The sequence below is a fragment of the Branchiostoma lanceolatum genome, chromosome 2 (assembly GCF_035083965.1).
Source record: "Branchiostoma lanceolatum isolate klBraLanc5 chromosome 2, klBraLanc5.hap2, whole genome shotgun sequence".
Classification (NCBI taxonomy): domain Eukaryota; kingdom Metazoa; phylum Chordata; class Leptocardii; order Amphioxiformes; family Branchiostomatidae; genus Branchiostoma; species Branchiostoma lanceolatum.
Window position 1 is genome coordinate 40,107,998 of NC_089723.1, and position 26,552 is coordinate 40,134,549.

Consider the following 26,552-nt stretch of genomic DNA (forward strand, 5'->3'; position numbering starts at 1 on the left):
GTTTTTGTCTAGGACAGCCTCATGAAGAATGCAAGTGCCTTTCCCTACTTGTTAGTCATTGGAGTACTCCTTGGCAAGTTGGCACCTTATGATTATAATAACAAAGATGTAGATGAAACAGATTGTAACCATAGTCTCAACATGTAATGAAATACTGTTGAAGGTTATTTTTCAGCTGTTGGGAACAGTCTGCCAACTTGTACAGAATCCAACTTCAGCAAATACTTTTCTTTCTGGGCCATGTTCCAGCGAATATGTAAAACTCTTTCGGTTATGACGAACATAATTTTGTGCATTACTGCTATTCTATTCATGCAACAAACTGTCTTCACAACAGAGTCTCAAGCTGATGAGTTTAATGTCGACTAACATATGTTAATCTCTCAGTCTAACATATGTTACAGTCTCAGTCTAACATACCGTATGTTTCTGTCTCAGTCTAACATATGTTACTGTCACAGTCGGATGCAAGTTTCTTTTACTGTGTACCTTCCAAGTAGGTCTGACAAAGCGGAGTTTTGAAAAGCACCGTAAGGTTTTGCCAAGTGGTTCAATAATATTCATAGCATAAAATTGACACTAATTGCTCCAGTACAGATTTTCCGCTTGACTAGATGATAATCACTCGTCTCCCATGAGATTTTGTATCTTGTATGAAGGCATTGTACTGGTGTGTTTGGATAACCCCAACTTTCTACATATCCATGGAAACTTTTAGATATGGATTACATGGCATGTTTTCATGAAAGAGGCATAGAAAATTACTTTGCTATCACTTACCATGTTGTCAACTCTGAAAACCTACAAGAACAAGAAGAACAAGAACTCTGGTGTATTCTTATATAAACAATGATTGCCCTTATTCATTATTGATGAAAAAAAGTCTATTAACTTTTGATGAAGTGATACGAAAGAATAAACAAACTGATTTTCTAGAACTGAGTTAATCTGCTCCAGTTATCTTTGGACTGAATGAAGTGTTTCTGACATAGCTTCATAGTTTGTTTGTTTTCTTGAGATCTCCTCCATTGGTTCTGACATAGCTTTACAGTGAATTTGGAAGGGCTGACTGCTCTTTACACAAATCCAAAATCTTCCGTGTGCGTTACACAAAATTACCTATTAGTACATGTTCTGTCAGATTAAACCAGTTACCTAGGAATTGCATACAATTATGAAATGGCTGATTAGATCCTACAGAAAAATCTCTGCAGACCCTGTATTTTGGCTGGAGTAAACTACAGGACTGGAAGGTATCTCTTCAGGTTTGTGAACCCTTTGTAGGTAGATAATTGGACGAAGTGAAGTCATCAAACTGTCCAATTATCTACAAAGCCTGTTGGCCATCTGGTTATCTCAGCCTTACAGCGGTTGATGGCCATTGTGGACATTCTGGGCCATAAAAGGCAGGGAAATGGAATACTGTGGATCTTGAAACTTTTGTGTTAGTTTTATTTTCATGTTTCTTTTGTGGTCACCTTCCCACGATTTGGAAATCTGATGTATTATTTCTGTACTACAGAAATCGTTTCAGCTGCAAATCTAAACACTGCGAAAACCTAATATTCCCCTTCTACTGTGAAATTCAGTCCTTGCCAGAATAGATAGATTTTAGTTCACAGTATGCTTCTGAGATGTTCCCAACATAACCCAGGTGCTGTCAGAAGGGATCTGGGTTTACCTCACAGCTGACAGGAATGAATGACGGGAATGAACGACAGGAAGGAATGAACGACAGGTAGCCTGTTGGTTTTAACCCGCTCACACTTGATCACTGCCCCAGGTGAATTATATCCTCTCAATATTGCCGCTGTCTGTTATTTTGTCAACTTGTCTGTTGGATGTTCCTGGTGACACAAAGGTTCTGCTGGAATGAATTATGACCCAGAATAAACTAGCAGCTCACAGAGCAGAGATGGGGGTCTACATGACCTTTTAGTTAGTGCTCTCCAATCATAGTTTGTAGCTGGACAGATCAAATTCTAACAAGGAGATTTCAATTGCCTTCATTAATGTAGAGTGTAATTGGTGCATTCTACATAAATTGGTAAAGTGTGCTTTGTGCTTGAATTGAATGTAAAGCAAAGCCAGTCTGCAGATTTTTCATAGTACATAGCTGCTGCCTTCCTGAATTTAGCATAGATGGTGTTTTAAGGGAATCTGACCCACACAAATGTAGAACATGTCCCACAGGCCTACTGTAGTGTGCCAGTGACCCAGATCTAGATGCAGGGTCAGTCGCAGATCTGAAACTTGTTGTTGTTCACCTTGTAGTGATCAGTGGCTCAGTGACAGTAGAGTGTTGGCGTTGCCCCCCCCATGCAGCCCCCCTCCCACAGATGCTGCATGATGAACAGTCCTGATCATGAAGAGTTCTAGAGAAATGATCGTTGATGAAAAATTTGCTAATAGCTTTTTGAGTCCAGTTATTGGATAGGGCGTGGCGAGGGTGATTAATAATGCCAACACCCCTGGCAGAAGTGGCTGTAAAGTTTTATTATGAAAATGGGAGGAAACATTTTTACCTGACAGGTAATAGAGATCGTTTAATTCATAGAAAGACCAGAAGATGTCTGTGATAATTCGATACCTTAATTCCGTGTGGTATTGTGATGGGATGGCGGTCTTGTGGTAAAAGTTGTTTACTTATATAGAGTCAAAAGGGTCTGGGTTCTAATCCTTAGCAGGCCTCAATGTTGTGCCTATTTCCTCACTTGAGTGAAAATGATTAGGGGGTCCTCTCTGATGGGATGTAAAGCCAGAGCCGCACCTCGAGCATGTTAAAGAACCCACCACACTTATCAAGGATAGTAGGGCTCCATCCTGGTGTTGGTTGATCAAACCCTACAGTCCAGTCTTGCACAGAAGATGTTTGTAATGATTTCATACCTCATCTGGATGTGGTATTGTGGGGACAAGGTTGTCTTGTGGAGGGTTGATTTAGAATCTTAAAGATTCTGGGTTCGAATCCGAGCAGGCTCCAATGTTGTGCCTATTTTCTCACTCGACTGATTGAAAATTCATAGGGGTGTCATCTTGGATGGGATATTAAGACGGAGGCCCCGTGTTTAAGGAGAGCCTCAAGCACGTTAAAGAACCCACCGCACTTATCGAGAATAGTGCTATTAGTAGGGCTCCGTGCCAGTACTTAGTGTTAGTTGATCAAACCCTACAGTCCAGTCTTGCATGTACCTACTACACAACACTGGTGTGTTACGCCTAAAGGCATGTTACGGATAAAGCGAAACAAACAAATTCATAGTCATTTGTATATATACAAATATATACAAATTACAAAACTGGAACACGACTTGGAGCTGAATGAGGTTGCCAGAAGGCAAAGGAGACACACACCATGCCAAACAACAGCCTTCACCTGCGCTGCTTGTGGCAAACACTGCAAGAGTAAAGCTGGACTCGTGCCCACGGACGAGTCCACCGACGCTGAACCAATCGTCCGTCAGGATGAAAAGGAAAAGAAGAAATATATACAAATAATATGGTAATGAAAAGTTGAGATCATTGACCAGCTCCGATTACAAACGGTAACTTTGTCATTAACTTTGGAACAGCGTCCTCCGTGTAATTACTGTCTGGTGTTGGATAAGAAGAATAAAACTTCCTCTGTCGGTTGATCAGCTCTGAAATAGGTCTCAGATGATCAGGCATAATTTTCCACTGAACAGTCTTAATTTTGTCGTACAAATCTGATCACTGACTTAGAAAATAGAGCTGTTCTTGTGTGGCTGACTTTGAACAGGACTTCTGACATCTGTTTGCAACTAGTTCAAGTTGAAGTTCATCAAACTTTGTCAAAGTTTATCCACTGTTTGACTTTCAATTATTATTTGATGTCTGCACTGACACACATTACAGGCTGTGTATGCAATGATATGGTATTAGTAGTCTTAATTTTGTCATACAAATCTAATCAGTGGCTTAGAAAATAGAGCTGTTCTTGTGTGGCTGACTTTAGGACTGATGACATCTGTCTGCAACTAGTTCAAGTTGAAGTTCATTAAACCTTTAAAGTTGGTCCACTGTTTGACTTTTAGTTGTTATGATTTGATTTCAGGACAAACACTTTTTTCAAGTTATTTTTTATTCATTTTGTATCTCAAGTTATTTATCTATCTTTACTTTAGTTATCCGTTGTTCTTATTTATTCTTATAATGAAAGCTCATCTGTGTTGGTAGTAATCATAATACAATGCTAAACTTTCTTCCAACACTAAGGTATTCACGGATCGAATTTTCGACGACCACTGTCGCCTTCTTCAGGATCAATAATGACCAATCACTGCCGAACGTAAACTCGCGAGAGTTACGGACACGTGACTCTATTGACACATGTCACTGCGGATACGTGACGTCAGCAATTGGTCAAACGTGCCAGGAAGTTTATAACGCCCACTGTCTCTGTTGAGTGACGGCTGGAGTGCCCTGATATATATGGCCTCCTTTATACCTCTCATTAAGTAGTCCTGTTCAGTGTCCAGAATTCTGACTTTGTCCAGCGAAACGGTATGGCCCGGAGATTCAATGTGGATGTGTTGAGAGACTTCAGACGAATGCGAGCTGGGGCGTTTGTGTTCAAGGAATCTAGTTCTCATTGAGCGTTCTGTCTCACCAATGTAGAATTGCATAGAATAGTATGCAACTTGTACATGGAACACCTAGAACAACTTGCCATATCTACAGCTCCGCACCCTCCCCTCTGGTGGTTCCGGTACGTCGACGACACCCACACCAAACTCAAGAAAGCCCACGCACAGGAATTCATAGACCATCTCAACTCTCTGGACCCCGACATCAAATTCACATCGGAGAAAGAACAAGACAGAACCCTCCCCTTCCTCGACACTCTCACCACGATCCAAGACGACGGTTCACTACGTCTGAGCATCTACCGGAAACCCACTCACACAGACCAATACCTCAACTTCAGATCCAACCATCCTCTTGAACACAAACTTGGGGTCGTGAAGACGTTACTCCACAGAGCTGACACGATCATAACGGATCCACACGACAGAGAGACAGAGAAACAACACATTAAACAGGCACTGAAGGACTGCGGGTACCCTAAGTGGGCCATAGACAAGGCAACCGCACCAAAGCCCCCTCAACAGAACAACAGGAACCCGGGGACGAGAGAGAGGGACAAAGGACGCATCACCCTTCCGTACATCAAGACCGTCTCAGAACCCCTGCGCAGAATATTTGCTTCACACGGGATCTCCACCAGCTTCAAACCTACGAACACACTGCGACAGCTTCTCGTGGCGCCGAAGGACAAAACCCCAAGAGAAGAGAAGTGCGGTGTAGTGTACCACATTCCGTGTCAGGGAACCACTAGACAAGGGACTTGTGAAGAATTCTACATTGGTGAGACAGAACGCTCAATGAGAACTAGATTCCTTGAACTCAAACGCCCCAGCTCGCATTCGTCTGAAGTCTCTCAACACATCCACATTGAATCTCCGGGCCATACCGTTTCGCTGGACAAAGTCAGAATTCTGGACACTGAACAGGACTACTTTATGAGAGGTATAAAGGAGGCCATATATATCAGGGCACTCCAGCCGTCACTCAACAGAGACAGTGGGCGTTATAAACTTCCTGGCACGTTTGACCAATTGCTGACGTCACGTATCCGCAGTGACATGTGTCAATAGAGTCACGTGTCCGTAACTCTCGCGAGTTTACGTTCGGCAGTGATTGGTCATTATTGATCCTGAAGAAGGCGACAGTGGTCGTCGAAAATTCGATCCGTGAATACCTTAGTGTTGGAAGAAAGTTTAGCATTGTATTCTTATTTATTCTTGATTAACTCTGTCATTTGCATGATTTCGTGTCGATTTGTGATTTGCTTCGAACCCCAGGAGACTATCCTTTATAAAGGCCAGAGGGTATCTAGTATATCTTAATAAACAGAATATTCTATGTCAGGGTTCTCCCTCCAGGAATCATTGACAGCCACCAGTAGAAGACATGTCTGTCTTTGTGGAATAAACCAACTAAACTATAGACTATAGACTGCAGACAGCCCACCTGTAGTCTCTGCCAGAAAGACTTGATTAGTATTCCAGAGGAAACTTCATGTTCGCCTGTCTGTGTCTTTGTCTGGATTATTCAGCCGCTAGAACCGCCCTTTGGCGAAGCACAACGACTTTCTCAGGCAGCCGCCGAGACTGGTTATGTTAAATGGAACAAAGTAGTCATGCCTAACCTTTATATGGTATGGTAGCTGAGCAAGATATGCTAATCTGGACTATTCTGGGATAGGGGAAATGTTGAAAAGTTGTTTTAAGGTTACATACATGTACATGTAACTTGAAGGGTGAAATGTCGAAAAGTTCTTTGCTGTCTGTAAGACTGTATATTGTATTTTACAGGAATATTTTTCAAAGTCCCCAAAACTGGGTCACTGGTGATAAATTAAGGGTTGAGAATCAGGTGGTGACAGCTATGTGACTGATGTTTGTGTGATAAGTTGGATTAATGAGTTAAAGCTGTGATGTGATTATCCTGTCTGTTGATGGAAGCCATGCAGGGTGGTCTGGCCTGGTCTTCTGGACTATCCACAGCTAGAGGAGTTATCCCAGTCTGTCAGGAACATGTCCTCTGGACTTTTGGAGCTGATAGCAAACCTTAACATCAGGGCTGTCTCTTTAGGCTCTACATTTTTTTCTGTCATATTCATCATTTGAGAACCCATGATGTTGATTTTCGTCGTTAGACCTGTCATTTTAGAAAATGCATTGTCATCAATTTCATATCACGAAGTTCAGATTCTTTAGACAGACGGTGACAATTTTTTGGTCCCAAGCTTAAGAAGCAAAGCTCAGCCAAGGGACAGAGGGACGTAGCCTGGGTGCCATCCGATTACTACCGGGGCACTACACAGATTTTTACAGGGTAGTGAGTAGGGGTGGATACCGGTTCGCTGGACCTGATTCGGACCTACCGTATATAACATCCAAGAACCGAGTCCAAAAAACCTGAAAGCCAAAAACCTGAGTCCAAAAAAACCTGAACAAAGTGCAAATATATTTTTCTATTTTGTTTGTTGAAAAGTGTTTTGAGTCTCCCTATGAGAAGAAAAGGCATATACAATGTAAAATAAGTGCAACATTCAAATATTAAATACTGGTTTGCCTTAAAAGTCTTCTCACCAAGAAACTTTTACAGTCATGCATGTCAGTCTTAATTCGCTATGCTTAATATTGGTTTAATAAAACAAAACATGTCAACTAGACAGGTTCAGGTCCAGGTCCGGACCTGAACCTAAATCTCTGGACCTAAACCTGGACTTGGACCTTGTTAAGCTGAACCGGTATCCACCCCTAGTAGTGAGTGTTGGAGCCCTGGTGATGGTAGTAATGTGATGGCACCCAGGCTGAGAGGGACTGTCCTGGAGACAGCTCTGGGCTTGATGGAAGCCAGGTTTCGGTGGTCTGTGACTGCCTGCAGGGATGATCAGTAAATCTCAGTCTGTCAGCGACTGTCCTCTTGGAGGTGATAGCAGCCCTTAACACTAACAACAGGCCTGCCGGAGATATGGCAATTACAGGGTAATTAACTCCTGCAGGAATTTTAATCTGTCCATAACTGTGGGTGAAACCCTGCAGGGATTAATCTGTTCCTAGATTGCAACTTCCTGATGTCCACATCTCCGTGGTGACCTCTGTAGGGTGAATCCATGACACTGTGAATATGTCTCCTTTGTACTACTTCTGTACAAAAACAGAATTGTTTCAAGTTCAACCTCATATTACGAACTCCTTTTTCCTCTTGCCATGAAAGTAAATGAATGTACAGTAGCATACATGTGTGTGTACCTTGGACTGCTGAGCTGATGATGTTATCTCTGACTACAGTAATGCTGTACATAGTTATTGGAGCCCCTCCTCTTTTGGTATTGTGAATAACTTTAAATTTAGTTTGTGGCACATAAAATTTACCCTGTTTCAGCAAGGAGGTTGACAAAGAGGTCATAGGGACCTCCTTGATTTCAGGAATACCCTTGAATTTCTAATTCTGGGATAGAAAACCTTGAGAGGAGACATGATTATGCCAGTCTCGTCCTCCTGAGATATTTTAGTACTTGGTGGTGACTCTGCAGTGAACGCTCCACTGTGCAGAACCCAGCTGAGAAACCTGAATGCCAGGTACTGTGAGGTACAGGACCTCCTCCTGCAGTCCACTGGGCTTTCCACAGGCTGTACCCAGACATAAATCAGTCAGCAGCAGCACATAAATCACAGATGCCTGACTTGGAGGCTGTCTTTTATGTCTTAATGGCTTCTGGGGCTACTAGAGGTCACCTGTTCATCTGACAGTGAAGATTCCATCAGGATGAATCGCTGTTCAGACCTTTTTCTTGTTGACGACTTCATTTTGCAGATTGACAGCCGAATAACAGTACCCAAGGTCGCACGTTTTTATTTTTGTGCTGTTATAAGAATAGCAGGTTTATCTTTAGTAGGGAATGCCCCACTGTCTGATCATAACTTACAGCTAACCATACCTTTTATTTAGGACATCATAGAATTTAAAGATATTCTGGAAAACAGATGCAAGAAAAGTAAACTATTGATTGAGAAAATGCTAAGGCCAAAGATAATATAATCTAAAATAATGTAATAACATAATGATAATATGAGAATAATGTAATCTTTCAAGGTTATAGAAAGTTTGCACAAAAACTACATGGATGAATACAGGGTATCTAATATTAATATTCCCAATTGTTTGTCTATCATTCTGTCATAATTTGCAGTTTTTGAGGTTACAGAGATTAAGTCACCTGTGAGATCGTATAGTTATATCTTCCAATAAAGTCTGAAGTGGTGGAATTGTTTTCCCGAAGTTCTGTCGGCGTTAGTTAGCTGTTATAGCAGAGATGTGCAGATATAATGTTGCCCCCTGCAAGGCTACAGGTTCCTGTAAACTGGGATGAAAGCAGCGAGCGTCTCAGCTAACCAAATTTATGTGTCTCGCAGGAACAGCCCGGATCCTTTATCAAATCCTGCCTGCTGTTTTCCGAAGGTTGGGCTCAACTTTGTCGCTGGAAATGCAATAATCAGGTAGTATAACAGGGTTATGGGTGAACATGTCTATGAAACCTGTGCATAATGTTTGCCTGGTCAACTGGTATATAGACAATATGCAGATGGTGGGAAGCATTGTTACTGTATAGGGGAGACGTGTTTTTTAAAATGTGGTTGAATTTATTCTAGCAGTGTGACTTCATAGTCCATTACACAGAGACAGGTGACCACCACTACATGTTCATGAACATAAGGACCACCTTTCTGGTGGTCCCTTAGATGATTTTCCCCATCGACACAAGCATCAAGAGTAAGAATCCTGTCTATAGTGACCACCTGTTCAGATAGACCAGATATTATCAGTCCCCTGAGTGGTCTTCTTGGGCAGGTTTGACTGTACCATAGCAGTGCATGACCGCTGCTCTTTCCTGGAGAGGGAGACTTAGATTGAAGGTTGTTCTCCTCCCTCTTCAACTAACAACAGATTTTCTCCCCTGAACAACCGCTCACACCTTGACCTTTACCCCCAGCCTCTCTGCTGATAACTGCTGGCAGGCGTCCAGCTGCACTGATTCAGTCCCAGCCCTCATCATGTATTCCTCACACACACGAGCAGTCAGGGGCCTGGTGAGTCCGACTGGGGAAGGAAGAGGGCCATTATGTCATGCCAGCATTGTCATCATTGTGTGGATACACGCCATAGTTGTAGATCATGGAACTCTAGTGGTGGCAGCTAGCCTTAGTGCCGGACTGTTTCCAGGGCCTACATAGGCCAGCTCCTGAGCTCTTGAAGTTGAACCAACAAGCCCCCAAGGAAATTCTGTTACAGGAGCCCCTGAGTTAGGTGATAGATATTATAGAGATAGGGTCTTACATGCAGACTATTGTGGTGGTCAATCAATGACAAGGAAAAGGAGTCAGTAAGTCTTAAAACTGTTGCAGTGGTTTTATTTCGTGTTTATCGTGGACATGACCGCTGCAAATTCAGGATTCTGGAAATGTATGTATGCTCCAACTTGTATGAAAAATGATGATGATGATGATTTGGATGACTTCACTCCATCTTTTATGGGTTAGGTACAGCTACATGTAGTATTGAGGCATGCTTGCTGTGGATCTTGTACATCATTTATTGATATTCTAACATAATTGTATAACTATAAGCTGCTCATCCATCATCATGAAAGATGGGAGAACCAAGAAGAAGAAGATAAAAGTTGCACAAATACATCCTGCTGCTTTCCCTTCTTTGTGAGACCTGACAAGATATATCAGATTCTGTCAGTCAAGATTCACCACATTTTACTCTGAATAAGATGCTTCTTTTCTGACATTTGCAATTCCAAATGTCCGGTTGTGTGAAGGCTGTTCTTTGTACTGAATATAAAATGTGGCAGCAATGATGGCTAAAGCTACATTTATAATGCCTCCGGGTAGGATACATTTACTGGGTTGTTTGAGATTGAAAGATGCTGACTAGATAATGCCTTTTTATACTTGGATGCTTTAGTGCCTGACCGTGTCACCCCTCCTATATCATATCCTATTATACCTGAGCCCTGGTAAGATATATCTGTTTGTCAGTCAAGATTCACTGAATTTTCCACTGAATAAGATGCTTGTATTTATATCCGTTATGTCCAATTACTGGTATGCAGGCTGTTTTTTTGTATTGCAAGTCAAATGTGAGAGCAATGATGGCTAAAACGTTGCTTGAAATGGGGTTGGATCATAACATTTACTGGGTTGTTTGAGACTGAAAGATGCTGACTAGATAATGCCTTCTACATACTTGGATGCTTTAGTGTCTGACCATGTCACCCCTCCTATATCATATCCTATTACACCTGAGGACCAGCCTGGTTTCCCCTATGGAATGTTCTACTTACAGGGCTGGAAATACACAGGGTGTATAATTGAGAAGCCACATGAGGGCACATCCCCCTTAAATGATGAGCAACACACTGACAGTCATCTTCAGGACTACCAAGAAGAATAATTATGCACCTTTGTATCCCGAAAATTGGAGCTGTGCATCTGATTTTGAACCAGTGCACCTCTAGAGGTTTGTGTAGATACTAATTGTATACTAGTACACAGCATAATCTTGACATTTAAGAGTCAGAAAAAATAACAGAACCTTTGTTACTTTGTAATATGTGTTAGAAATGTTCAAGTTAGCTACAGAATTTCAGATTTAGACCCTGAAGGGAGGCCTGTAAGGTTTTGCTGATATTCTACTTAATTCTGTGTAGATAATGATAGTGTACCAAAAATCTTTCCTGTACACGTTAAGTTTTAGGTTAGGTGTATCTATTACGCAGTTCATGATCATCATATTTCTTCCTCTTGAATTGAATTAAAGAGTTAGCCAAATCAATCAAATCCATCTATCAGTTAACCAAGATGCATTTTGCTCCCTGACTTCTGACTCCTGCCTGCAGAGATATCGATCGTCTCTGTTCACGTGTTCCGCCGAAGCTGCGGACGCTCATTACGCGTGACCTTCACCTGCCGATGGTGACCTTGCCGTGTGAATCGTGTGTGAATCGAGAAATAGACTCTCCACTCGCCCCTCCTCCTCTCACCAGCTCTGCTATAATTATTACCTTTGCCCAGATAGAAGGTTACGTTTTGTTTGCGTTTGTGTGTGAACAGTATAACTCAAGAAGTTGTTGATGTGTCTTCATGATAGTTGGTATATTGGTAGGTGTCGGTAAAAGGAAGGACAAGTTTAAGTATGGACCACCTGGCTGCTTCCTGCAGTACTACAGTAGAATTTCTGGTTTGCCCTTTGATATCTTGTGTTCTGGACATCCTATATGCTAGGCTAATAGCCGCTACGGTCCTCATCTTTCAAACCTCATGGAGAAGTTGTGTACATGTAGGTTTGGGCCCCTTAGTTACAGTTTTCTGCACAGGTGAGCTTTGTCTTACAAACAGTTCATCTTTTATTGCTAGCATTGTAAAAAGTAGATTAGAAATATTTAGAAGTAAACAAAATTGTGTAATTTGCCCACAGTGACATGTAATTCTACATTCAGGTTGTTCTGGCACAGCTTGATATGTAATATATTATTAGCCGTTGATGAAGGTTAGACATCCAGGTTATAAGATACGTCAAAAATAGTAACTGTTACACAAGCAACTATAGATGACAATTTTGACAGACGTTTCAGACAGCATCGGCTACCTTCCGTCAGTGACTGACATATTGTTAGCCACACGTTGAAAGAGCTTATAGAAACATCTGAAGCCGTCCATGATCCACCCATCCTGCCTGACCTAAATCCTTGCCTTCCCTGTGCTGCTGCCTTGTGTGTGGTTCTCTGACTGGAGGAATCCCAGGTTATTTCATGCTCGACTTGTCTGTCCATCCTGGACACTACCACAGCACACAGGGGCCTCAGGAGGGGGCTTACAGCCCTGAAATTCCACATGGCTCAGATTCCATATGCTCCGATGGTGTCAATTATTCACAGGGTTTGTGGGTGATGCACTTATTCCTCCCCACAGTGCAATTCTTCAGCATTATTCATCAGTGCAGTATAATACTGCAAAAGGGGGAATGCTCACAATGGTTTTACGTTCACATTTTTCACAGTGACCTCTTCACTGCAAATGTTCTTTTGTGTGAGACCGCTGCGAACATTTCCCATTTTATTGTAACACCCTGCATGGCAGTTTCAACCGTGAACTTAAATCCACTGCAAAAATTTACCCTTTTACAGTATATCCTACCGAGAATACAATTTGGAAACTACTGTCAAGGTTTATCTGGCTGTTGATATTATTTGCATCCTATATCGGTATATGGTCAGACAACATAGATAATGTAAAATCTGTATACAGTCAAACCTGTAAAAACCTGTACACCTTGACATAGCCTCATAAGGACCACCTGGCCAAGCTGACCACTTTTTGGTGGTCCCTTCGATAATTTTTCCAATGACACAAGCAATAAGAATCCTGTCTATAGTGACCACCTGTCCACATAGACTGGTTATATCGGTCTCCTAGGTGGTCTTCTTAGGCAGTTTTCAGTGTACCCGACTGTTTCAGATATATTTGTATTCTATACATACAGCTGCAGACAGCATAAAAAGTGTAAGATGCACCCATTTCAGATGCTGGCAGTGTCTCCATGGAAGAAGCACCCTACAATCTGTATCACTTATCTTTATCCCTTAAGGGTCGGAGTGAGATGTTCTTGTCTCCAGCCTAGCCACTTAAGGGCCGTTGAAATCACTTCTGTTCTTTCTTAACAACCATAGCGGGCGTCTGAGTGCTTCCTCATACCTTTGAAGCATACTTACCTTTACTCAGACCACTAGTCAAGGACTACTGGTGAAATACACGCATGAACTGGAACAACCACTAAACTTAACTTGACTTTTAGAAGGTAAAAAGTAGAATAAAATGCTTTTAATTTGAGGTTTTCATAATTATGAAACTGTCAGTAGATGGTAATTTATTGGACTTACCCATTGTCCTTTTGGAGGGATGCAGACAAATTCCTGTCACTGAAACTTCGCTGGAACTTTGCTGATGTAGCGAAGGTATTAAACCACTAACATGATACGTGGCAGCATGTGCAAGACTTAGTATATTTCAAGATATCAGTCCAACAAATTACCTTATTGATTATTTTGAGACTTCCTTTTTGTTGTGCACCCCAAGCTGGCGTGTTTGCAGGCTGAAAAGTGTCAGTGACACGCGGTGACTTCTGTAAGTGTGCCAATGGGAGAGTCTACAGATGTTGCCTTCCAAACAAAAGATACCAGGGAGTAAAAACAGAACCATCTATCAACTTGTCATCTATTTCTGAATCTGCTATTTAAGTCCGGATAACAGATTTTACAGGTACACCGTACAGTCAAACCTGCACCAGTGAACATACCTCTATGTAAGGACCAATGTGAAAACTTTTTGGTGGTCCCTTAGATGATTTTTGACTCAATAATCAAGAATCCTATAGTGACCACCTGTTCGCATTGACCAGATTTTATCGGTTTGACAGGTTTGACTGTGCAATATTGAGAACTCCGAGTTCAGTAACAGCATTTCCCCTATTCCTGTTTAATGTGTGACGATGACTGAGTCGATGACTGAACCAACAGATGACTGCCCTCTCTCTGTGCAGGTGTGTGTGGGGCGGGTTCTTTAACAAGCCTGAGGTGTTTCTCTCATCAAACACGGGACCTCCATTTAACGTCCTATCCGAGGGACCCTAACCAAAGCTAGTGCTCATTTTCAACTGAGTGGATTGAGGAAAGTGGTGAAACACCCTACCGACTGTGCCACAGGATGCCACATTTTGTTTGTTCTAAGTGTTAGGGTTTGTTTGTTCTAACTACTTGAGACTTAACTACTAAGTGTTACTGTGTGTACGACTGTGACGATGACCACACCGACCGCTCTGTGCCCTACAGGTGTGTTTAGGTTTAGGGTTAGGGTTAGGGTTTGTTAGTTGTTAGTGTTACTGTGTGTACGACTGACGATGACCACACCGACCGCTCTGTGCCCTACAGGTGTGTTTAGGGTTAGGGTTCGGGTTTGTTAGTACTAAGTGTTACTGTGTGTATGACTGACGATGACCACACCGACCGCTCTGTGCCCTACAGGTGTGTTTAGGGTTAGGGTTAGGGTTTGTTAGTTCTAAGTGTTACTGTGTGTACGACTGACGATGACCACACCGACTGCTCTGTTCCCTACAGGCTAGGTGTGTTTAGGGTTAGGGTTTGTTAGTACTAAGTGTTACTGTGTGTACGACTGACGATGACCACACCGACTGCTCTGTGCCCTACAGGCTAGGTGTGTTTAGGGTTAGGGTTTGTTAGTACTAAGTGTTACTGTGTGTACGACTGTGACGATGACCACACTGACCACTCTGCCCTACAGGTGTGTTTAGGGTTTGGGTTAGGGTTTGTTAGTTCTAAGTGTTACTGTGTGTACGACTGTGACGATGACCACACCGACCGCTCTGTGCCCTACAGGTGTGTTTGGGGGAGCGCGTGCATGATGGTCATGAGGACTCCGGTATGCATGAGGGGCAAACGCACCACATAGGAACACTCTCGTATCTCGAAACAGAAATTGGGCCTCCGGACAAAGAGGTAGGGGGTTATCTGATATCTCTGTTCCTCCAGAACAATTATTAATCATACCATAATTGTAATTAACAACTACAGGACAATTATTAATCATCTCATAATTGTAATTAATAATCATCACCACTTAATTGAAATTAACAATTACTGATCATTACATAAACCTCCATAACAATTTCTTAATCATTACATCATTGTTCAGAACAATTTCCTAATTTAGATTTTTCAGATTATAACACTAGAAATAAATGTAATCATCTATCATACAATTCCATACGCTAATGCATTCTATTCCATTCAATACTAATCATTTGGCATTGAGTCAGATCTTTTGCCTCCTTTACTATAATATATGAATAATGATATTTTCATAGATGTGTAAATTCATGGAAAACCTTGTCCAATGTAGATATCGAATTAAAAAGAATAGGAATATTATTAATTCCTGCATGCGCAACCTTCATAAACCCTCTTAAACCATGATCCTGTATCCCATAATGTTGATTTAATTGTACATATATAGAATCCTAGGAAGTCAGTGAATTTCAACATTTAATTTTTAATTAAGTATATCTTACATCGCTTTTTATGCATATACAAATATGCATCATGTGTTTTCAGTGTTATAATCAGACTTCCAGTATGTCAACATGGCTTTATGTTAAAGGATTTTGAAATGATAATAGGTTTTTAATGATTATCCCATGATAACCTGTTTGATAACGGTTATCTACTGATAATAGGTTTTTAATGATTATCCCATGATAACCTGTTTGATAATGGTTATCGTGATCCCAGCCATGTCCTAATCACCACTTCCTGACCAATCCGTAATGACCTTTTACCAGTTGAAGCTGCAGAATTGGCCGCATGTAATCACAGTCAGGACGTGGTGTGGGTTTTTCAATACCTCATTAAAAGGATTGTTCTATTGAGTGTTTGGGGGTGTAGATGAACACCCAGAAAGGTGCTATAGACCGATCCCATAGCCCTGCCCACATCGGTCATGATGTAGAAATGCAGAGGAAAGGTACAAAATTATTAAAATGTAGAAAGTTTTATTGAGGTTTCTCTAGTCTTGAATGATTGACTATTCAGCTGGAAGGGATAGGTGTTTGCCAATACCACCTGAGGTTCAGGTTTACCTGTACTACTGGAAGTTGCAGTAGGGAGAAAATGGAGTGTTCGCCGTGTTTTTTAGTTCTGGTTTGAAACAATAGATAGACAAGGGGGTTGGAGGGAAAAAAAATCATGGCAGAGAGCTTACTGCGAAAACCGCGAACGTATATGTGAAACCGCTGCAAACATTTCTGTAGTTACAGTAGCCTGCATGTACAGGTGGTTTTTGGAGCCCTGAGAATGACAGAAACATTGATATAAGTAGGAATAACTTTGCCACGAATATTTTCAGTCTTGAACCTTTTGACCTGATGATATGTGGAACACATTGTTACCCCAGACAGTGACAAACCACCCATTCCATACGTTGACAGCAGAGATGAAGTGTTAGAGCCGATATCTCGTTCTGGCCGCTAAATGTTTCAGACTGCTGCTCAGCGGATGCACTCCACTGGAGATCGCTCATGTAGGCAGCACGGCATATGGCAACTCGTTCTAACTAAGCATTGATCTATTAGCAATATGGGGAGAAGGAAGTTTTAGCTGCAATTTCTGCTAACAGTTAACATAAAGCCATGTTGATTTGTTTATGTACATATTTAGAAAGCATAACTAACAGATGGCACCACATTCTTAATAACACTTGATCTATTGGGCAATTTGTTGAGAAGGAAGTTTTAGCTGCAATTTTTCGCTAACAGTTAACATTTATCACATGCACCATGTTTCCAACCCAGTGGCCATGCTTGTACCGGCATATTCTATTATTTTATAGCGGCTCGTTTTTCCTAGGCGACTGACTTATGTGCATTTTTAGGCAGCGCGGCATATGGCACAATGTTCATAACAACACATTGATCTATGAGTATGACTGAGGCAATATGTGGAGAATGAATTTTTAGTTGCAATTTCTGCTAACAACGTAAATCGCTTCCAGTTCGATGCCCTTGCTTGTACTGGCATAAACATGGCATGTACTATTTATATATAGTTATGGGCTCATTTTTCCTTCCTCCAGATTAGCAGTCTGACTATAAAGGACTCTGTGGCAAATGCCCAGATTGTGTCTGTAATGTCTTCATTTGACGAAAGGTTGTGTTGGCATAAACTGTCTTTCAAATCCTCCCAGCTTCCCCTAATAGATAACATCAGCGACACAGGTGTACTGCTGTGACTGATGCTCTGAGTTTGGAGAGAAGATTTGGCACAGCTGACAAGAAGCAGAGAACTGTACGAGTTAGCCTCCGTCATGAGGAATAAGGGAAAAATGCAATAAGAATTTCCAAAACAGTAACTTGAAAAAGAAGACGGCCAGAAGGAGTCTGCAATGGAGGCTACAAACAAACAAATAAAAAAGTATAGTGATAGCTTGAAAGTTCATCTGTGTTCAACTTGGTAGAAATCATTCTTAAACGAGTTTAAACTGTAATTTCCAACACCAAAAAAAAATTGGACTTACCCAAATTTTCGACCGTAATACATCGGTCTTTGTCAAGGAGTGATCCATCCACCGCTGGGGTGACGTCACGTTATGCAGATAGCACACGTGACTCCGTGAGTAGTGGATTCACCCCAGCGGTGAATGGATCATTCCTTGACAAAGACCGATGTCGTACGGTCGAAAATTTGGGTAAGTCCAATTTTTTTTTTGGTGTTGGAAATTACAGTTTAAACTCGTTTTCATGCTATCCATCTTTCATAGCATAGTGAGAAACTGAGAATAAGGTTGTCTCCATTGGAGGTGATTTGGATTTGAAAATATCTTTTCACACCTGGAGAAAATCATTATTTCATGATGATCGATGTCACAAAACAGCTTTCAGTTTCACAGGAAAATCAATAACGCCAAACAAACAGTACCCTAACCTGGGCCGAACTTATGAGGCTTTGATAGACTAGTTCTGTTCATGCCTTTCCTGTCATGCATGGACTCCAACCACACTCTGATCCTGTGGAATCTAGGAGTTGTCTTTACTGAAATATGAACTTTTTGTGTTTGGATTTGAAAATATCTTTCCACACCCGGAGAAAAACATGATCATCACTGACCGTGCGAATGTCACCAGACTTTTTGTTGCGTCCATAAAAGCACTCTAACCTGGGTCATTACAAACAACTTGCTCAACCTGGGTCATTACAAACAGTGCTCAACCTGGGTCATTACAAGCAGTGCTTAAGCTGGGTCATTACAAGCCTGTGTCGTACTACAGGCCTTGTGTGTGAATCTAGGTCAGAGGGAAACCCGTCCGGCTGTGACCAGGCAATCGCCATCGCCCAAATTAACTTTTCAAATGGACTATTGATCCATCTGTGAGTGGAAACCTCCACTTCTCCTTCATCCGGAAATGGGAAACCGATGATGGGGAGTAATCGCAGGACTGACAGATTCTGCACAAACAACATGACGGGTGCTAGGGCTAGATAGCTTTAAACAATACAGTTAGATCTGCAATGGTTATAATTAGGTGTTGCAGGTTGTTCAGTGTGATATAATCAGCTGCTGGACTATTGATTTGTCTGTATGGCTGAGGAAATGTCCACTTTTTCTACTCATTGGGATATAGGAAACCGATGATGTGGAGGTTATCACAAAACTGCCCGATTCTGCACGAACAGCTATGACAGGGGTTCTAGTGCTAGATAGCTTTAAACAATGCATATGGTTAGCTGTTCAAAGGCTAGGTGTGACAGGCCGTTCAGTGTAATATAACCAGCTGCTGGATATAGAAATTCCAAACCAATGATGTGGATGGTAACCTTGCGTCTGCAGACCACTAGTACTGCCTCACCACTGTGGTCTGCTGGTGGCAGAACCTCGATCTCATTGTGCTCAGTAACTGGGCTGGAGTCTGATGGATTTAGTCCATTGTTCAAATCAGCTCCTTTCATGTCCATTGATTGACTAAATGGACTGAACCAGAGGAAAGCTTAATGGATATTGATGTAGAATCTCCACAGCTGTTGTTTTTTCTGGTTTACAGAGAAATACGATTAAAAAATTAAAGGAGCTTGAAAGTCATTTTACCTGTTCCTGTTTGTTTCACGCTAAGAACTGAGTTGAATGTATGGTTACCTAACCCTGAACTTCATCATAACTTTATTTGAGACTTATGTTAAGGATGCTGAGAACATAAATATAGAATACAACACGGGGTATTCTGCATCACCCGAGGTACCAGCCCAACCGCGGGTCGGGCGATCCGACCCACGGGAGGGCTGGGACCGAGGGTGATGCGGAATACAACGTGTTGTATTTTATTTATGTCATACCTTGGTCATACCCACCCGAGAAAACACACATTTCAATGCGGAATGCGCCAGAAGTTGAGGGAGTTTTGTGTCTTCGAACATGAAACTGTAGCAACATTGATTCCAATCCCCGAATCCGGTATTCGAATTTCCGACGGCCGCACAACCGGCGCGCTCGAAATGCGTTCGAAATATTCTATGGAAGCCTGTGTGATAACACTTCCGAACCCTATGTGATCCGGATAGTTATCACACGGTCCGGAACACCCGTATCAGGCCCAGGCATGACATAAGGCATAAGGCCTGTTATATGCTTCCTTTCAAATAGGTAATGCATCTGGCTGTTTGTGGTTTGATATTGATGACCTGTTGTCATGGAAATGGAATGTTCTCATTATGATGACAGCCCATCGGCTTTCTGTACTCCATGTTGGACAGCTTTGTTCATGAAACGAACCATTACTTTACAGAGGAGAGACTCAGGGAGAGCTTTGTATGTCTTAAGTGTTGCCTCTTACTAAATATCACAGTCAGGGAACTGAACAAAGTGTTGTTTGTTTGTTTGTTTGTTTTATTAAGATCTCCATTAGTGTACAACAATTTATACACTAATCTTCCTGGAGTCCTCCTAATTAAATACAATTTTATCAATGCAATAACAATAACAATACAATTAAATCAAATACAAGAAGAACGAAAACAATTGTTAGATAGTAAATCATACAAAATCAAATATGATGAACTTAAAAATGAGCGGAGAGGTCAGAGGTCAACATAAAAACGGAATCATTGTATAGATAATAGTATATAAGGAAACCCAGAACTAATACCAAAAATTGTTCAACATAATTGAGTGAACTGAACATAAATATAAACAAAGGTAATCATAATGATAACATAATATAATAACTTCAATATACTAATCATATACAAAATTACCACCATGTGTCAAGACGTTGTTGGAATATCATGTGCAGCCACGTGAGGGCTTACATTACCATCAACATTGTTAATCTGTTTTCAGTGAAGAAGAGATAAATAAAAGCTCTTCCAGTACTTTTTGTCCTCCATAGCATTTTGATATACGTGTGCATTTTGAAAAAGATTTAAACGTTGAGAAATATGTCAATTATTCATAAGATAATGTTCCTTCTCCTTAGTTGTGAATGGAAGGGCTAAGTTGATTTGTACAGTATGAATGCTACCATTGGAAATCAATGTAGTTTGTTAATCTGGACAGTATGAATAATGCTGTTATTGGGACATCGATGTAGTTTGATGGGGTCGTGCATTGTCCCATCTCATCGGGCCGGAATGGAACGGTGATTCCCCCTGACCCAAATCTCGTCTCTGGAACGGCCCGAACCATCAGGGGATGATCACGACGATGATATCTGAGCACTCTGCTGATTTGCCACAGCTGGTTAGACCCTGTGGAGCCAGCAGCCCGGGTTCGCGCCGGGGTCTGGGCACGACCGGAAAAGTGTTGCATCTTCCTATTGTTTAGATGGGGACGTAAAGCCAGTGGCCCCGTATATGAGGGAGCTTTATAGCATCAAACTTCTAGATCTGCATGCAAAAGAACCTACACAATGCTGAGAAGAGTAGGGGTGACTTGGCATGTTTGGCTGAAAACATGACATGTAGCGAAGCCACATTGTACTAATAACTAGTGAAAAAGCATCATGCTTCGTCCTCAGTCTGAGGTCCGCCACTTAACCTTTACCTTAACAGGCTAGGCTGGAGTAGCATGTACAGAGCAGGACAAACAACGGTTCTGACTATGGGCTTGCCTTGGCACAAGATCAATCCTTTACGTTATTGAAAGATTGAGATTAGTTTTGGTGCCCCGATAAAAGACAAAGGAATCATTGATCAGTTACCGGCAATTGCCATACGTACATTCAAACCTGGATTCAGCAACTAAATGGAAGAAAAATGGATGCTGAGGACAGGGTGAGGTTAACTATGATAGACGGGACTGTTTTGATGTGGCTAAATGATGTGACGGGAGGTGCCTTCCTGCACCAGGTTTGACTGTAGTTATTGAATGCAGGATGGCAAAATGAGAGTTAGATATGTCAATCATTATGATAAACATCCTTGGCGCTATCGTGGCTGTTAAACATGGCAGGTGGCACACGTTAGGTGGCACACGTTAGGTGGCACACGTTAGGTGGCACACGTTAGGTGGCACACGTTAGGTGGCACACGTTAGGTGGCACACGTTAGGTGGCACACGTTAGGTGGCACACGTTAGGTGGCACACGTTAGGTGGCACACGTTAGGTGGCACACGTTAGGTGGCACACGTTAGGTGGCACACGTTAGGTGGCACACGTTAGGTGGCACACGTTAGGTGGCACACGTTAGGTGAAGAATATGGTACAACGTCAGTTTTAGAAACGATGGCGGCTCAGTCGTGCCATTTTGAAGTTTTGTCATGGGGCTAGTCCGAGCAACAAAGTTTTATTGATTGCATCTTTTTATGTCTGCAACATTTTAATGATGGCTTCTCACAAGAGTGTAGTAAATGACATTCTGCCGGCAGCGCAGTTGTGCATTTCCATTACATTCATCAGTATGTGTGCATGTTCAACGGCTACTCTTCTTTCTATGGAATATCTCAGAGGCCATTCATCCGAGGGAGACCCAAAAAATCAATACAATTGCAGAGATTTGTCTTTAGATAGCTGCTAGCCAAAATTATTCATATTTCCAATAAAGGAATGAGTTACCTTTAAACGTGCAGGGCCGTGAATACTGTGCATGGTTTATTGTTTCCATTACTGCACAATAGGCAGAATTCCACACTCATATGTCACTGCCACCAACAGTCCGTAAATGGGCTGTTTATCAATTTGGAGACTTTCGTGTCTCACTCATTTGCCGTCAAATATGAGAATACTGGTTATAGGTAATCCGTTTTGTGGCTCGGCAAAGATAGATGTGAAAGTAGTGCTGTGTGCTTTATAGAGCTGTGTACCAGTACAGTGTACCGATACAGTACCTGTACCTAAACCCGTGTACCTGAGTGTTCCTGTACCTAGAATTTGTTTAGGTAGTACACACAGCTCTAGTGCTGTAGCATTGGTGTGTGTCCACACCAGTGTGAGTGGATAAAACCTTACAGTTCGGTTTTATGCAGCTTGTACCTCTTAGCTAATGACAGTGGTCCCGGGTTCGAATCCCCCGGCACCACCGATGTTGTGCCCTTGGGAAAGGCACCTTACACGACTTTCCCCACTTCACCCAAGTGTGAAGTAGTATGTGTGGGTCACGACACCAGCAATTGCTGCCTTTGTCCAACGTGTATTGCACTGTTGAAGTTCTAATAAAAAAATGAAAAAATAAAAACTGTACAGAACTGCTGTGTTGCTTCTGACGGCAGTTTACCAGTTTGTGAAACAAAGAAATAGTCACCAACTTAAACTTGGCCTTCTGTATGAGACCTACTGTGTACCAACACAAAAGCCGTGCATTGAGGCACCTAGCCTGTAGTAAAAGTGGTGGAGGTAATGACAATGTGACCTGCATACAGCCATGTACATTTACATCTAATGTTGAAATGTTGTGACGTGATAAAAACCTTTGCGCCTTAATGACCAGTGAACATGATGATCAGTAGACACGATCAGACCAAAGGTCAGGCTGGCACCGCGGGTGTCCATAGTCCCTAGAAACACCCTCCAGATTAATTTTGGACTTTCTATTGCACTTTGAACTAATGCTTGTAGCCTCTGACAGCTTATACTTACAGAGTTGTTTCCATAAAATCTGAAAATTTTCGGGAAAAATCTGAAGATTTTTTTATTTTCAATGACGCGTGACGACCCCCGTTGGGGGTCATTATGATCCATTAAGTGGCAAGGAAGTTGTTCACAAAACATCAACTCTGTAAGTATAAGCTGTCAAAGGCTACAAGCATTAGTCCAAAGTGCAATAGAAAGTCCAAAATTAATCTGGAGGGTGTTTAGAGCAGTCTATTCCAGTCTAGTAAAACTCTGCAGCCTGAGTGTCATCCTAGTTACTTGTATTTCTTGGGATCCCCTTATCTCTGGGACTGTGTAAGAGCCCTGGAACTACCCAGGATGACACGCAGGCAAAACCTCTGACCGGTCCTGGCCATGAATCATTAACCTTACCCCGATAGGGTCGTACTTTGACTGTCTACAAATGAGAACAGGAGTTACACATGTATAACCTCCACCCTGACCCCAGTAATTCCTAGGAGAAGTCTGAAGTCCTGACCAGTCCAGGGTCATTAACCCGACAGGGTGGGTACTGTAAGTGCATTCATTTTTAGGGGACCCGATTTTGTGGATTTTTTGCAGTACTAGTGTTTTACATTTGGAGTTGAAACACTTCTGTAGTACAGTTTAGCAGCAGTAATACATTGGAAACATATATATATGTGGTGTCATGAATTCGTGATGAAGAGGTAACAATAAAAAAACAAATAAATGCTGCGAACATTATAACATACGCTGTACTTTAACTGTCTAAAGAGGAGGAGTTTTATAACGTTTATATAACTTCACATCCCCCAACATGACCCCAAAGGGCACTCACAGTTTTATTTTATTTTTGCGGGGTCTTAATTTTATGGTAGAAGGGGAAAGATGATTTTCAAATTGCTGTGTTCACTGGCAAAACAAATTATATGTATTCTGTTACAGTAGCACTGTTAGTAGTAGTAATACATTGGAAACGCATATATATGTACATGTATGTGGAGTCATAGATTTGCAGTGAAGAGGAAACTGTAAAATTAAAATCATTGCAAACATAATAAGATTTACAGTACTTTAACTGTCTACAGAGGAGGAGTTTTACAACGTTTATGTAACTCCACATCCTCTAACATGACCCCCGGGGGCACTCACCTCCGCCCACACCGATGCATTGGCTGACACACACAACTAAGATCTCCTCTATGTCTTACACCAAGCGGGTGCCCTAAAATAGTGCGGAGAAAAAGTAGAAGCTTCACATTGATACATGAGCTGACACATTCTATTCAGGTCTCATGTCGGAGGGTCTGCATGGGGGTCCCGATCACGCTTTATGCTTAAGCCAGAAGATTCCTGATCTGACATCGGCTGACACACACAACTAAGATCTCCTCTATGTCTTACACCAAGCGGGTGCCCTAAAATAGTGCGGAGAAGAAGTAGAAGCTTCACATTGATGCATGAGCTGACACGTTCTATTCAGGTCTCAGGTTGATGTTACATCGAATGTATGGCCTAGAATGATACTGACCCAAATAGTAGAACTAGAGGGCTCCATAAGCTGTTTGTGTAGAATTAGAGCAGTCATTACAGTACTTTTACCCTCTCTCTGTTAGTCCCAACTGTTTGGAGCGGTCATAGATCACCTTACAGCCAACCCAAGTGATTTAAGAGCTGGAAGGTTGTTTGTGACTGGAGAAATTAGCAGGTAATAGTGTCCATTGTGGTGCAGTTGTAAGATTGACCCTCTACTTAGAATGCCACAAAAACCCATTTTCTCCATCTACCGCAAAATCAGGTCCCAGTGAAAATAGATCTACAGGACTGCATGCAGCCAGTGTTTGCTTGTTTGTGGGTATACTTTAGTAACAGGAGGACAGTGACTGTGTGTGCCTAGCTGTCCAGTTGTCTTTGTTTCCTCTGGTTAATATGTACTCTAACGATGTGATCCACAATTCAGCACCAAGGACAGGGATGCACTGTTCCAGAGATTACAGAAAATGTAATTCTTGAAATGTTTGCTGTGGTTTTGTTTGCACGGTGATCTCTTCACTGAAAAATCATGACACTACGAGTATGAATTTCTGTATTGCTACTGTACTGCACAACGGTGCAAACTTTCAACTGCAAACCTTAAAAAATAAAAACATCCTTTTTCCTTCTTTCATAAAATCAAATCTCTGCAAAAATAAATTGATTTACAGTTCTGCATGCAGTCAATGTTTGCTTGTTTGTGGGTAGCATTTAGTAACAGGAGATCAATGTCTTTATGTGCCCAGCTGTTCAGTCGCCTATGTAACCTCTGGCAAGACGTTGTGTTCTCAAACTATGTGATCACCAGTTCAGCACCAAGGACAGGGATGCACTGCCCAGAGATTACTGTAATTCATATTTGCGGTGGTTTTGTTTGCATGGTGATCTCTCCACTGAGAAATCATAAACAAATTACCAATATGTATTATCTAATATTACCCTTCAGGGTGCAAAATACCTGGTTGCACGTTGCACAGTGCAACAATATTTCGGTTGGTGCAAGTTAATTCCAAACCCAGGTAGCGCAGTGTGCAACCTTATATTTTGAGCCAAAGATCTCAATCGGAGCCCTGGAAGCTCACAAAAACACAGTGTCACTCTCATAAATTTTGGTAAATGTTCAATTGAAAGAAAGAAATCAACACTTTTTCGTTTTAAACCATCCAAAATCCTTCATAGATCGTGGAATTTGAGTTGAAAAAGATGAAAACACGCTGCCCTCGGCAAAACAAGATGTTGTAATAGGTCAATCGGAACACAATACTATCTAATTTGTATTTTGAAATATTAGTAGTATTATACGCTCTAAATCGGTGAATGTTGCTGGAGCAACCTGAAATTTGGGTGTGCAACCTAGATTTTGCCCTAGGTTGCAACATGGGCAACCTGGCTCAAAAAAGTATTTTGCACCCTGCCCTTGTATTACTACTGTACTGTAGAATGGTTCTACTATGAACCTAACACACACACATAAAAGAAAAACATCCTTTTACCACAAAATCAAGTCCCTGCGATAATAAATGAAAGAACGGTAACAGCCCTGAATGCATGCAGTGATTGTTTGCCAGATTGTTTGATAAACCACCTGCTGTAATCATAAAAAATCCCATAGAATCACCCTAACAGCCCTCAGCTTGTTCATGCAGGCTCTACATGTTCCATTAACAGCAGGATGCCAGTTGATGGTTTGCCTGATTACTAGTACTGGGGTTTTATGGTGTTATTTACCTTATAATTCTCTTAAAAATAATT

General features: G+C 41.7%; 1 protein-coding gene across 1 annotated transcript in view; it reads left to right on the forward strand.

Moving 5' to 3' along the window:
- LOC136427088 (multiple C2 and transmembrane domain-containing protein 1-like) overlaps positions 1-26,552 on the forward strand; it is a 92,625-nt gene that overhangs the window by 17,392 nt on the left and 48,681 nt on the right. The window contains exon 3 of the mRNA XM_066415807.1: positions 15,053-15,172. Within this exon, the coding sequence (XP_066271904.1) occupies positions 15,053-15,172 (120 nt within the window). The remainder of the gene's footprint in view (positions 1-15,052; positions 15,173-26,552) is intronic.